Genomic DNA, 13,195 nt, shown 5'->3' on the forward strand with positions numbered 1-13,195 from the left:
TAATATTTGCACACAGGAACTGTGTAAAATCTTTCAAATTTTGCAATCAATGACTTGGGTTGTTGTATTGTCTCCTAAAAAAACAGATAAGTCAATAGTATTACATGTAGCCTCAGATGCAAATGATAGTAGGACAGACACTTTTGCCCAAAAAAAAACAAAACTTTCTTGGAAGACGTTGAACAAGAAAACCGGGATCTAAGAAAGTGGTGTCTGGGGTCCAGGTATGATCATTTACAGCAACATATCCAAGATGACCATCAACAGAGGACCATCTGTTGTTAACAAGAAATGCAACAAACCCTTCCAAGCTCCTTCTGCTTTGACTCACAGCTTTTCTTACAACCTTAGATCTTGTTCCAGTCAGGAATATGTTCTTGCGCCTATAGACCAGAAAAATATTTATAAGTGAGGTTATTATGCAGATAAATCTCCAGGAAATGATGTTTTCCATTCTGCAGAGCCCTTTCAGCACGATGAGATTTTTGGAAAGAGTTCAACTCCACTGCCAGGTTGTGGGCAGGGGGTGAAATCCATCCTGCTCTCCTCTGTTCGGAGCTAATTTGCATACTTCTGGCTCTCACTGACACGGAGGTGGAGAAAGAGACGGGGGGAAAAGGAGAGGCGAAAACAGTAAAGCAAAAAAAATAAAAAATAAAAATGGATTACCTGCCTGACCACACTTTAAAACAGCCTTCAACACAGTCAGCTTCCCTTCAAGAGCAGCTGTCAAGTCAAGACAAAGTATCTCTAAGAAAATGACGCAGATACAAATCTAAATCCAGCTTTCTTTGTCGTCAGTACGAACGAAGAAGCTTGCAGTCTGAAAATTCTATGCCTCTAAATCACAATTTCCGTTTGTCACTCAGTGAATATAGAATAATATAATCACATTGTGAGAGGTTTGAGAGCATTACTCACTGATGGCCTGTTTTACTCTGTGGAGATTTACATAACTCACAGGATATAATTTGCCTTTATATTCCAAACACTCAACCTCCATGTAACAGACACATCCTTTTCATTTCATGCCTTTGAATTGATCCAGTTTCAAATAATTGCTCTGGGAAATCCACTGAAAGGCACAAGCCAGTATATGAGTGCCAGCTGGTTAGCTTTTTTTTTTCTTCTGAACCATGGGTGTGTATGTGTGTGCTTTGCAATAACAGCATGGTGCACGCTGGGAGGAGCGGCGAATCCGAATCAGGGGGTTATCCCCTCCAGTGCCGCTTTTTTTCTTTCCTTCCAACAGCAGAGAAGAGAAGGATCTACAGTTTGCTGACAGGAAGAGCCGAGGTCGCTCTGCATGGCTGCTCAAGCTGCCGGCAAAGACTACCAACAAGGTGTTAACTCCAAAACAACTGATGCCCATCCCTTTCAGCTTCAACACCCACAAGAGATGGATCAGGTTTTGTATCTGAAAACAACAGACACAAATCTGTACAATGGAGGTGGAGTAAATAGCCACTAATACTTATTTATGAACTGTTCTTTTCTCCACTCAGATCCCTCTAAACTTGCAAAGCGTGTTTAATTCCTTCATTTGACCAAAGGCAATTGGATGCCAGGCTTAAAAGTTTTAAATGAAAAGAAAAGAAAACAGCAAAAAGACTTAGCAGCAAGCTCCGTGGAATATATAAAAATTCTGCTGTGCATTTTATAAACAGAAGCAGGCTCTCATCTTCTCTGAGGGAATAGGCCTAAAACAGCATAGCATAGCATTCAGAGACCTGGGAAAGAGGATTAAATGGAATGACATGTTTAGGATTCATTCTTGCTGGAGTTTTAGTCTTGTGCATCATTCAGCTGCAGAAAATATGTTTTATTGTGATAACCGAGGAAAGGAGGGAGATGGTGTGAATTGCAAAGCCAAATAAACAAATATTCTTGGAGCAACATTTAATTGCTGATGTGGCTGGGCTGCTTTAAAGGCTGAACAGCCAAGACTCTGCAGAACATAAGTACTTTCAAACTTTTTAGGATGAATTTTTTGATTTCAATGTCAAAGCAAGGCATAGTCCAGGAGCTGCACAGGGTCTGATTCAACACCAGCCTCACAGGAAGCTGGAGTTGACAGAAAATATCCAGAACTAATGAGCAAAGGTTGCTTGGTAAAACCGAGACATCTTCTTCCAAATGATTCTTCATGCATGCTGAGTGATTATAAATCCATTTGCCGGTGATAACAAGGGAATTAATCATTTGGTTCTCGTGTGGTTTGCTGACAAATTACCTGTTCTCATTTCGCTGCGTATATCTTGGTTGGGGGTCAGCATCTCCATCATTAACATCATAGCTTGCCTCAGGATCCTAAGGGACAAACAAACATATTGGTTCACTTATTTTGTTATTCTAAAATTCTTTTATTTTAGCAACTGTATTATATCTGACCACAAAAATACTTTTATGAAAGTTGATGTTGTGTATTTTAGACCCATAAACCTTAAAGACTGTGTCCCTCCACTCCCTTTGACACGTTAATATTGTTTGTTAGTCAATATGACAAAGATAGAAAACAGGAAATATAAAAGCACATATTTGTTATGTTCATACCATTACCTTTATATAAAAACTGGACTGAGTGACCCCTCCCCAACTCGCATTCCTATTAGGATGAGGCCACAATCCCATAGACTTTTCAGGCATGAATTGCTGAGTCATCATATTTGCTTTGCGTCATTATGCAGCACTTTATGTTTGTAATGTGTCGCACATCTGTTCAAAATCAATATGAAAAGCCGCTTTTCTCTGAATCAGAATCAGCCGATTCACACAGATCGCATAAACGACAAAGTGTTAATGTCAAAGAGCGTGTGTCATCGGACACATCTCTGGTGTTAAAGGGTTAACATGTTCTTGCTAATACTCATTTTTTTCATAATATTTATTTTCTACAGTGCAAGTTATTCAAGTTCTGCTGGGCCCCCACATCTAATCTTCAAAACGTTTGATTGACAGATTCTCCGGAGCCCGTTGTCAGCAAGTTCACTTCTGATTGGCGAGAGTGGCTGCCATAGAAACAAGGATTTATGGTTCCAACATAGTGACGTCCGTCTCGCAAAAAAGAAAAAAAGCGAATGGATCAACTTTATTTTTATTTGGAGCCGGAAGTAAACCATTTTCTAAGAGTAACATCAAACTTACTCGGTCCAGTTCTCATATAAAGTCAATGGTTTAAACACACGATTGACTAATGAACATTAAAGCAAGTTTAATGAAACGGCTGCTTCTTTGTCTGCAACTGCGAACCCAAAACTCTGTATAAATCTAAGTGATGCCTCAAGAGTTCAATAGTTAAACAAGGATTTTTTTCATTTGATGCTTCCTCTTCTTCTTTAGAAGTGCTTTGATTATCTAATTCAATCAAGGGGAACATGTTGTTCCGGAGGAGACTGTGTGAGATATCAAAAACTATTGGGGCAAAACGCTGTGACATTTCTACAAGTAGACTGAAAGAGATTAGTGCTGGCAATACATTCCCATAACCCCTCAACGTGTGACTTGTCTTCAAAGCTTCGCATAACAATTCTCATATTTTAAGTATTAAACTGCTATTCTGTGAAAATTAATATACCAAGATATTTTTGCAAGAATTAGATTATTTTAATAAAACATTAGACAAAACATTAGAAAAGGCTTTTGTTTTGTTTTCTGTGGGGGAAAAAAAACAACATTGTTTCCATTCTTTACTTAAACTGTTTAAAAATCCAGGATGGGTTGCCATGGTGATACAGACTGCTTAGAGGGGATCCACATCACAAACTAACTAATACTGTCAGGTAATACGCTCCCTCCCTCTGTGTGAATTCATGTAAATCAAAAACTGCAGAGAAAATTGCCCCCTTCATGATTTTTTTTTTCATATTTGCTACACTTCAGTGATTCAGATCATCAAATTAATTTAACAGAAAGTGTAGATTTTAGACAAACCCAAACATTTTCCTCTGAAATGTAGAGATAATAAAAAGCTGTGCACTGCACCTTTTTTTCTGCAGTTAATTTGTAGGTAATTGAGCATACTTTAAGCCTAAATGAACACCTGGAGCTTTTACAAAACATGTAGTGATGGCAATCTGGCCAAGTTATGCGTTACCATCACCTGCATGTATAAAGAGACGAATGTTTTTCAAATACATCATCAGCAGTTTTTAGCAGCTGCAATCCAATTACCACTGAAAGACACACAACACAAGTTGAGTTAATTTATATTCTCAGAGTTATTGGTTTAGAGCTATCTAAAAAAGAAAAACAACAATTGCATTATTTCTCTTTATTTACAATTTAGCTAGTGTGTTGTTCTTTCCTAGTGTCAGGGCCGAGTTAATGGGGCATAAGATAAAAAGCATCTGAACAGTACAGAGCTTCTGTGAGCTGTGTGACTGCTGCACCGTTTCAACTGCTCCCTGGCATTTGCTTTATGCAGCACAGTGAGCTTGTTACCCCCTTGTTTGATTATTTTTATGAAGTGGAAACTGCTACTCTAATAGGGCCAGCAGAGTACTGTGTGTGGCTTTTCATGTAAAGATGGAAACTGGGTCCCCAGGTGAATATTACTTAATTGCACAACCACACAATCTTTGTTTTTATCTGTGCTATAAGCTTTTATTGGCATTTTACAGAATCGCTTTTAGGTTTTCCTGATGATATGAAGAATTTTACCAAAACAAAAAAAAAGGAAGTTTTGTATTATTTGCAGTTCTATGAAAGCGACAGTGGCCCACTTTCTCTAATGTGCTGTTCTCCTCACAAAGCTCTTTCCACCATATCTGAAGCATGAGAAAAAACTACAGTGGCCGATATTGAAATGATTAAGCAAGCCATAACTCTTTTTAGCTCATTTGACTGGGAAAAGATTTATTAAACCCAACATAGCAATTTAGGACAAAAAAAAAAGATCTAGCAAGTTGCATTACCTTCCTCTCCTTTCATCACTGCTCATTAGAAGAAAGGATTGCTATCTACTGTTCCCCAGAGGGAATCCCCAAAGTTAGGTGTTCTTGACAAATTTACTGTTATATTTCCCCACTTACATAATTGCTGATGAGGTCTGGGTGGTCCTTTTCAATGCCATCATCCAGAATGGTCACCACAACACCTCTTCCAGTGTAGCCCTGGGCCCAGGCTGCTTTTGTATCCAGGTCTTGATGTGTTGGGTTGGACTGCAGGGGGAGACACGAAGCTCTATTGATGTGATGTGACTGACACTTTCCTGACAGACTAACAGGAACATCTGGCAAAGATTGAATCATCTGTGAAAGCCTATTAGTCCCACTGCATAAAAAAAAACCAACAACAACCCACAGCAGAGTCTGGTATAAAGCTAAACAGAGGTAACAGGAAGCATTTGATAGGTGTTAATTAGGATCTACCGTTAATGCACTGCCTTTGTCTTTCTGAGCATTAGGTTCAGCTGCTGACAAAAAAAAAACTGCAGTACGTACATTTAGCTTTTGTGAAGCTCCATAGAAAATCTCTCCATTTGAATTTTGTGCATTCACACAATATAAGCTGGAATCAAAGTCCTTTCTGTTAAACAGTCGCAAAATGATTTAATATTATTCATTTTCTCTCGAATAGAAATTACATTCTAAACCTTAAGGTTGCACATTTTCTGGTTTATCTGAGAGGCTTTATTTTTTTATTAACAATTATTCACCAAGTTTACTTGACATCTGTGAAACTTGAACTGTCTATGCGGCGAAGTCGACGGGTCAGTAGAGTTTAAGTGGAGTTGAGGGCAAACTGCTGCTGGCAAGTCAACAGTGAAGACAGAAGCAAGGTTAAACTTATATATATCTAAACCTGCACATAAGTCAAAGGTGTTTTATAAGAAAAGAAAGAAAAAATGATTCTCTTAAAAGTCCAAAAAATTCAGAAAAAGAAAATTAAATTGTGAAAATGTGAAGCCAATGGTGCTAAAATCTTTTTATTTCTTCTTCTTTTTCTCAAGTTAGAAAACAGAGTGTGAGAATGAAGCCAGAAAATGAGTTAAAACCTTAAAAAATAGGGTTTAAAGTGTTGGATGTTATGCTAAACAGCATATTCTCTCACATCTTCCATTTACCGAGGACTCCCGCCGAGGAGATTCAGCCCAGTTATTAATCTGTTTTGGTGACAGCAATTTTTAGCTTACATTTAGGTGAAGAAAATTAATTATTCACAGCTTTTCCCAGAAAAAGCTGTGAATAATAAAGCAGACAAACTGCCAGCACAATTTGCTATCAATGTTTCACAGGTAATACAACTCTGAAGTGGATCTATTCTGACGTATCATTTTTAATATTCAATTCAACACCTTGGAATGCAAGGGTTTATGGATTTGATGCAGAAAACTGTATGTCTGTGGCAAACAGGACAGATGAAGGCCTCACTCTAAGAGTCAGCAACTCAGTCTTTTATGACCTGGTTGCCCAGAAGGTAAATATATGATATTGATAGAATATATAAAAGTATTTTCATTTCATCATCATTTCTTGCAAAAACCTAAAGATTGATTATGTTTGTTTAAGATTGCCTTTTCTTCTTTTTTGGCCTTCATGCTTTAAATAATACATTTATCAAACCATTATTAAAATATTCTCTTTTAATAAAAAAAAATGCATTCCTAATCTTATATGTTTCATAGATCAGAAATCTTTGAATTTATACAATATTAACAAACAACAAAAGTGTTATTTGAAAAAGCAAGAAACCAGGACCCACCAGGTACCACTGCTTAGGAAAATCCGGGTCAGTGGGATCCTCATAAATGTCCCTCTTCTTTCTTTTCTTCACCACTTGCTGCTCCGCCCAAAGGATCTATGTGACCGAAACACACAGATGCACGAACACACACCAAGGCATCACAGACAGGTTACATGGTTGTTCTGGCATAACATTGTGTCAGTGCTAATTTTTCTATTTAGGAAACAGCTGCGATGTCCTAAAGACAAGACATAAGGGGGGAAAAAGCAAAGCCCCAGCTGTGTTCAAAACGTAATAACTTGAAACAGAGGTAGAGATGCGAAGCAAATCGAATTTATTTCAGCGCTCCGTTGCAGGAGAAAAGTGTCAGCCTCTGTTGATTTTAAGCTTGCAAGAAAAAGAAAAGCTCACAATCTTTGTTAGATTTAAAGTTCTTTCTTATTCTGCATAGTTGCATGAAAACGTTAATAGAAAAAGCAATATTCTCACCCTAAGCTGCCATTATTGCAAATGGACAAAATGTTTCTGTCATCATGTTCTCTTCGCAATGACAGTTTTTTTCCTGGAGCGAGCACACTGCTGCTATACACGCTACAGACACAGTTCAGTTTCTGTGACTTTAAAATTCATTCTGCATGTATCATTGCCTCAGGCATGCAAAAAAAAAAAAAAAGGAAAATATGAAGTTAATGAACATGAAATTAATAAAAAGTTGAGCCCTACATGCTTCCATCTCTAATTATTTCAGATTGTATTTCAACAATTCCCCATTTTACTGATTCAGAACCACAGCAAGTGAGAATAAGAGCTTAATAAGAAGAAAAATAGGTGAACTTGCTTTTCTTAAAAGAAAACCTTTTATTTTTATTTTTAAAGATTTTCCCTTAAAAATGAACCAAACAATTTTGATTTCTGTCATCTTTTATTTCACCTTGTAAAGATTTCAGAAAGATATTTCTTTATTTTATTTGATACACTCTAATTTTAAATAAATGATCTTGCAAGCAACATTGTCTGATTAGCAAATTAACACTTTTCGAATTCAAAAACATGCAAACAAAAGCAATTAAAGCACAGAAGAGACACTTCCACTTAGCACCTAAGCTCTTCATTCAGGCAATTATTACCATTTTTATAACACATTGTCACTTTCTCCTTCACCAAAAATCCTTTTTTTTCACTTGCACATCCAACACAATTATGTACTTGATCAAGCTGTAAAATCAAGAAAAATCTACAAAAAGCTGCCTAGACAGGGTTGGAATTATTTATTGATTGTAGATTTTTTAAGTTGTTTAACAGTAATAATTTTCTTAATTATGTAAGTTCAGTTTAGAGGGATAATATAAAATTTTTCACAAGTTTACTCCTGTTATTGTATCCATATTGTCTTTTGCCTAAGAGAACATGCTTAATGCTTAATCAAATTTACTTATGATCATTTATTTTTAAATATATGTATTTTAGTTGGAGATTGAGGCTTTTATTGTGAAATGATTTTTGACCCTTGTATTAACAATAAGGGCTTTATATACTCTACTTTTCCTTTTATGCTTTGGTGCTTCTCTATGTACATTCTGGACTGCACTTGTATTTGACGAGTGCTCTATAAATACAGCTGAGCAGAGCTGAACTGAGACCAAGAACCAGTTTGCTTTCATTACTGAAGGCAGTCTGAGGCACAGCAGTTAGTCAGCCATGTACCGGTACTTCTTTACCTCTCTGCAGAGATCACTTCATGAGTTGCTTCACAAACAAACTAAAAACAGAATAAAAACAAGTCTTTTCCCCTTTGCTACTGATGCAGCAGCAATAGAAACAACAGCAAGATTTAGATCTCATCATCAGTTTCAAGATTAAGAGTTTTTAAACCAATTTAAAAAAAGTGTCTTACTCCTTTTCAACCTGTATGAGTTTTTTTCTGTTCTAAAATGTAAACTGAGCATTGGTTGTTGATTTATTTTTTACCATGATCTTGTGGCCTTTTAGGACATATATTAAGAAAATTAAGCTATATTCTGTAGTACTTCTTTATTCAAATCATTGTGAATCAGGAAAAGATGAAAAAATAAATGCCGTTTGAAAAAGAGCTTGTTTGTAACATAGAAAAAGCAGTGGACAAAATACTCTCAGCAACGAGGAGAGGAAAGGGGGGCGGAGGTTACTTCACGCCAACAGTCCCGCCCACAAGCCAGATGCAAATTTCAAATGAACTCCTGCAGCTCTGCAGAAACTATGTTCTAGAAAATGACAGTGTTTATTGCATAATCATAATTAAAAGACCACTGGGAGCGTTTTTGAAAATAGCTGAAAGGAAGATTGGAGTGAGTCTTTAAATATAGAGTTTTGAATAAATGTAATGTTGATAGTCTTACCATCAACTGGTTTGGGTGTTATAGCATCATGTATTGGCTTTGCACTTTGACCTCCACACACTGTTAACGGCTTGGTTTGACTTCACTATTCCAAAGATCTTCTGACCTCAGCAATGGTCCAAGGTTTCCCCCAAAACCAGAGTTTCTGCAACTCTTATCTTACATCAGGTAGAATTTTAATAACATTAATAACTGAAACATAAACCATTTTTATAATTCAAACAAACAAAATGTTGCATCTCTATCTTCGTACTGTCGCTTAAAGAAGTCATCCTTTTTGGTGAAAGGTGAAATATAGGTAGAAGTGAAACTAAACACCTTTTCTTATCATTTTTATATTCATAATTATAGTTTGTATGCACTGTGCAAACTCCAGAGTTTTAGAATTTTTAACAATAGGAAAAGAAGTTGAGCTTAATGTTGTGATGTGGAAGGGTTCTGTAAAGGAAAAAAATGAATTAGACTGCCGCCTCTGTCCTAAAAAATGTTTTATATAAAGCTTTTACCACTGATTGTATAGCTCTAAAGCTACGATCAGAGGTACTGCAATCGCTTTAGAAGTCAGAAAGACAAATGCAAATGCAGAAATTCTTTCATTATTACAGCAATTCTCCAAGTTATTTTCCAGAAAAAAGCCAAGGCTATTTTGTTTGTACAGCATATTTCAAACACAGATGTAATTCAAAGTGAAGCTGTTATTGTAGTTTGAAAACTCAATTTAGAGCATTTCAGACTTTGAAGTGCAAAGGTCTTAGGTTGAACTAGGTTATACAAGGAGAGAGACAGAGAGAGAGAGAGAGAGAAAGAGAGAGAGATTTTTATTGCCACTGTCAGCTGTGCCAATGTGCCACATACAACACTTAGAAAAATTAAAAATAAAAACAGTAACAATAATAAAAATAAACAATAATAGGCCAAATACATAGACACAGTGATCAGAACAATAAAAAGAAATACATTAGTGTAACAGAGGATGAATAAGAGTACTCTTTTTACTTTCTATATTCCTTTGAGTATAAAATATTTCAACTAAAATTTCCAATAACCTGGCTTTAGACTTAGTTTTTTATTTACATAAAAGGATTTTTTAAAACAAATTTTAGTCATATTCTCTAATTTGTGGCAAAAACATCAAGATAATACCCATTTCTTTGTGTGAAAATCACAAACAGGTGCTTTTCAGTCTTCAGCTGTCAGGGATTTGTTATTTCACAAGTTGGTCAACTGTTGGTGTGTGAGTGTGAAGAGTAAGCAATTCACAGGTAAAAAAAAAAGAAAATTGACTTTCAAGCCTCAGAAAGTGCAGTGAGGACATGTGAACGTGGCTTAAGTGGTTAGGTAGAATTTAAAAACGCTGCATAAAGTGAACCCTGCGACAGACATGGCGACCTGTCCAGGGTGCCCACAAGTGGCCGGGATAGGCTCCAGCAGCCCCGTGACCCCGAAACAGAATAAACGGAAGAAGATGAATGAATGAATAAATGAATGCATAAAGTGAGTCCATTTCCCATGAAGCATTGCTCCTTTCAGAGCAAAGGCTTTATACTCTCTAAAAATTGCATTGAATATAGAAAAATCAACTCATTTTTAACATTTTTCAATAAAACCACAAATTTTCAAGCCTAAAAGGTTATATAAACACATAATACTAAGCAAAAAAATAACTGTTTTTTTATTTATCAAGATCTATCTTTAATTAATTATGCCAGTGGGGCATATTTAATGCTAAATCATTACTTTAATTTTACTAGAGGAGTTTCAATTTTCTCCTTTGTTTCCAAATTAGAGGATTGTTAAAAATGTTTTTCGGGGGAAACCATGATAGGTACTCATCTAGAGTCTCAAATTTATACATTCCCAACAGCAGGACGACTGGCCTTGGGAATGAATGCCGCAACAATCAAAACAAAGGAATATCTTGAAAATGCTTGTAGGAAAATTGATATGGTTTTAATTTTGATCTCTATCTGTTTTCTGAGCACTCCTGCCCGCTTGGTACAGTATTTTGCAGCTTGAACATCTCCATGCTGATGACACTTCATGTACATCTCAAAGAAACTGTCGCAAAGCTTTGAGAGACTTGGAGAACTGGAGTGACAGAGAGGGTTTTTCGGCATTGTAAGCCGTTTGCTGCCTGAGACTGTGTTTTAATCAAAAACGAAGAGGAGTCATCCCAAAACAAATCAATTATTTCTTTCATAGAGGATGGATGGAAGAGTGGAGAGGAGATGACAAACATCCCTTACAAGCATAATGGTAAAAGCGTATGCAGTTGCCAATGTCCTGTTGCCACTGTGTGATTATTCAAAGGGAATGGTGATAAGCGACATGTTGTTGCCACGGAGCACAAAAACCCAAGACAATGGAGGTGTTGCAAAACTCTACTGCTGGATTACGGAGGCAGAGCACAATGACGAGCTGAGGAATGACTAATCCAAGTTCAACATTTCTGTGTTTTTCCCTCTTAAGGCGGCTTTCTTAAAACCCCATTAAGCGTAACCTTCTCTTTGTTTTTTTTTTCAAAGGATCAGCCTCATAGAGCAAAGATTGCTACGCTCAGTGCTAATCTTAATTGGTTTGTTTGCAAGACAGTGGCTCATGCTGTTTCTGTGTTACAAACCAGAGGACGATAAACACATGACGCTCACCTTGGCATGCTTCAACTTACCGGGCAGCTAAATTGGACTAAATTAAGGTTTTTCTCGCTAACCTTAATGTGCTGAGTGAGCTGCATAACGGGTGAGACGGATGAGAGCGAGAGGAAAATAAGACGTTCTCTTTGTTCTAAGTTGATATGAATAAGGTGATTCAGATGAGATGCTTTTAAAGCCCCTGTTTGGGGTAAAAATCCTAGCAGCAGAGGGAGATGCTGGGACTGACAGGAATGAGAAAAGTGGGAGGAAAAAGCCCACAGCAGACTCTTGATGCATGCAGGAATGAGAGGTCTTTCAATTTCCTACCAACAGCTTGGCTCAAATGATAAAGGTCTGCAGAAAGGAAAGAAATTAGAGGGAAAGACGAAATACAAAAGCCTTTTCAAATTATATAGAAAAAAATAAAAACATTGAAATCCTTTTATTTTGTAAGGGTCTTTTTACTAGTGTTTGGTTAGCAGGGGAATTACTCAGACTAAGTTCTTGGTGACTTTTCGTGATAAAAGTAAAATAATCAGTGAATGTCCAGTTACCTTATTTTTGCGCAGTTTTGTTTCTCTTTTTATTTATTTAGGATTACACCTGAATTTTTAGAATACTTTTTTTCTGTAAATCTGCTTTGGTCTATCTAACACTTCACAATAAAATTCAATTACTGCCTCCTTTTTCTAGAAATTTCAATTAATCGTGTGGTAATATTACTTCTAAACAAGGAATGCACTTGGTTAAGAACTTATGACAAGAACTTAAGAAAATAAAGATGTGTTTTGATTGAAGTAGTTTTTCCTCAGAGCTCATGTAGCTACACTTACAAGTCTCCTTTTCATCACCAGCTACAGTTCCAGTTCAAGGACCATGGGAAAAACAAAGAACCCAGGGAAAATTTCACCTTGTAAAGCACTCTTGAAAGCACTTTAGAGCACACCTGGTACTTTCAGGGTGAAGCAAGCAGCTTTCAGTGTCCCAATTCTACATTTCTGCCTAAGACACTTCATCCGAAATCTATACTTCATGGGGAAAAAAGTCCAGGACAAAGTCTTCAGTTTTTTGTTTCTTTTTGTTTTTGTCTTTTCTCACACCTCAGCTGCAAGACAGACAACATGAAGTCTGAGCCTAAAAGCAGGCCTAAGCTGTTTAGGAAGGTCTCTCCTTACATTTACAGTCAGGTAACGTAGAAGATCATTTCAAGGGATTTTCAAAGCAGTTTGCCAATTTGTTTACAAGGTGCTAATTTTTTGCACTCCTACACAGATAAACACATCAATGACCAAAGGAGGTTCAGTAATTTCCCAAAGGACACACTGACAAGTAATCTGGTAATCACCAACCTCTCCCCCTCTCCCATGGTCAAGTATGACAATGAATTGAAAAGTTGAAAATTGGAGTTGAAAGTAATGGCATTAAATAACTCAGTTGCTTTTCAATATAGGGGAGTAGGGACGCCACGATTCATTTTTCCTCACAATTTGGCTCAAACTCGAT

General features: G+C 36.7%; 1 protein-coding gene across 6 annotated transcripts in view; it reads right to left on the reverse strand.

Annotated features, from left to right (window-relative positions):
- Positions 1 to 13,195, reverse strand: part of furinb (furin (paired basic amino acid cleaving enzyme) b) — a 98,747-nt gene that overhangs the window by 39,565 nt on the left and 45,987 nt on the right. For all 6 annotated transcript variants that reach the window (XM_004070097.5, XM_078948899.1, XM_078948900.1 and 3 more), the window contains 3 exons: positions 6,703 to 6,798; positions 5,031 to 5,159; positions 2,234 to 2,310 (listed from right to left, as the gene is read on the reverse strand). In XM_004070097.5, the coding sequence (XP_004070145.1) occupies positions 2,234 to 2,310; positions 5,031 to 5,159; positions 6,703 to 6,798 (302 nt within the window). The remainder of the gene's footprint in view (positions 1 to 2,233; positions 2,311 to 5,030; positions 5,160 to 6,702; positions 6,799 to 13,195) is intronic.

Source organism: Oryzias latipes, chromosome 6, assembly GCF_053564925.1.
Source record: "Oryzias latipes strain Hd-rR chromosome 6, Olatipes_Hd-rR_3.1".
Classification (NCBI taxonomy): domain Eukaryota; kingdom Metazoa; phylum Chordata; class Actinopteri; order Beloniformes; family Adrianichthyidae; genus Oryzias; species Oryzias latipes.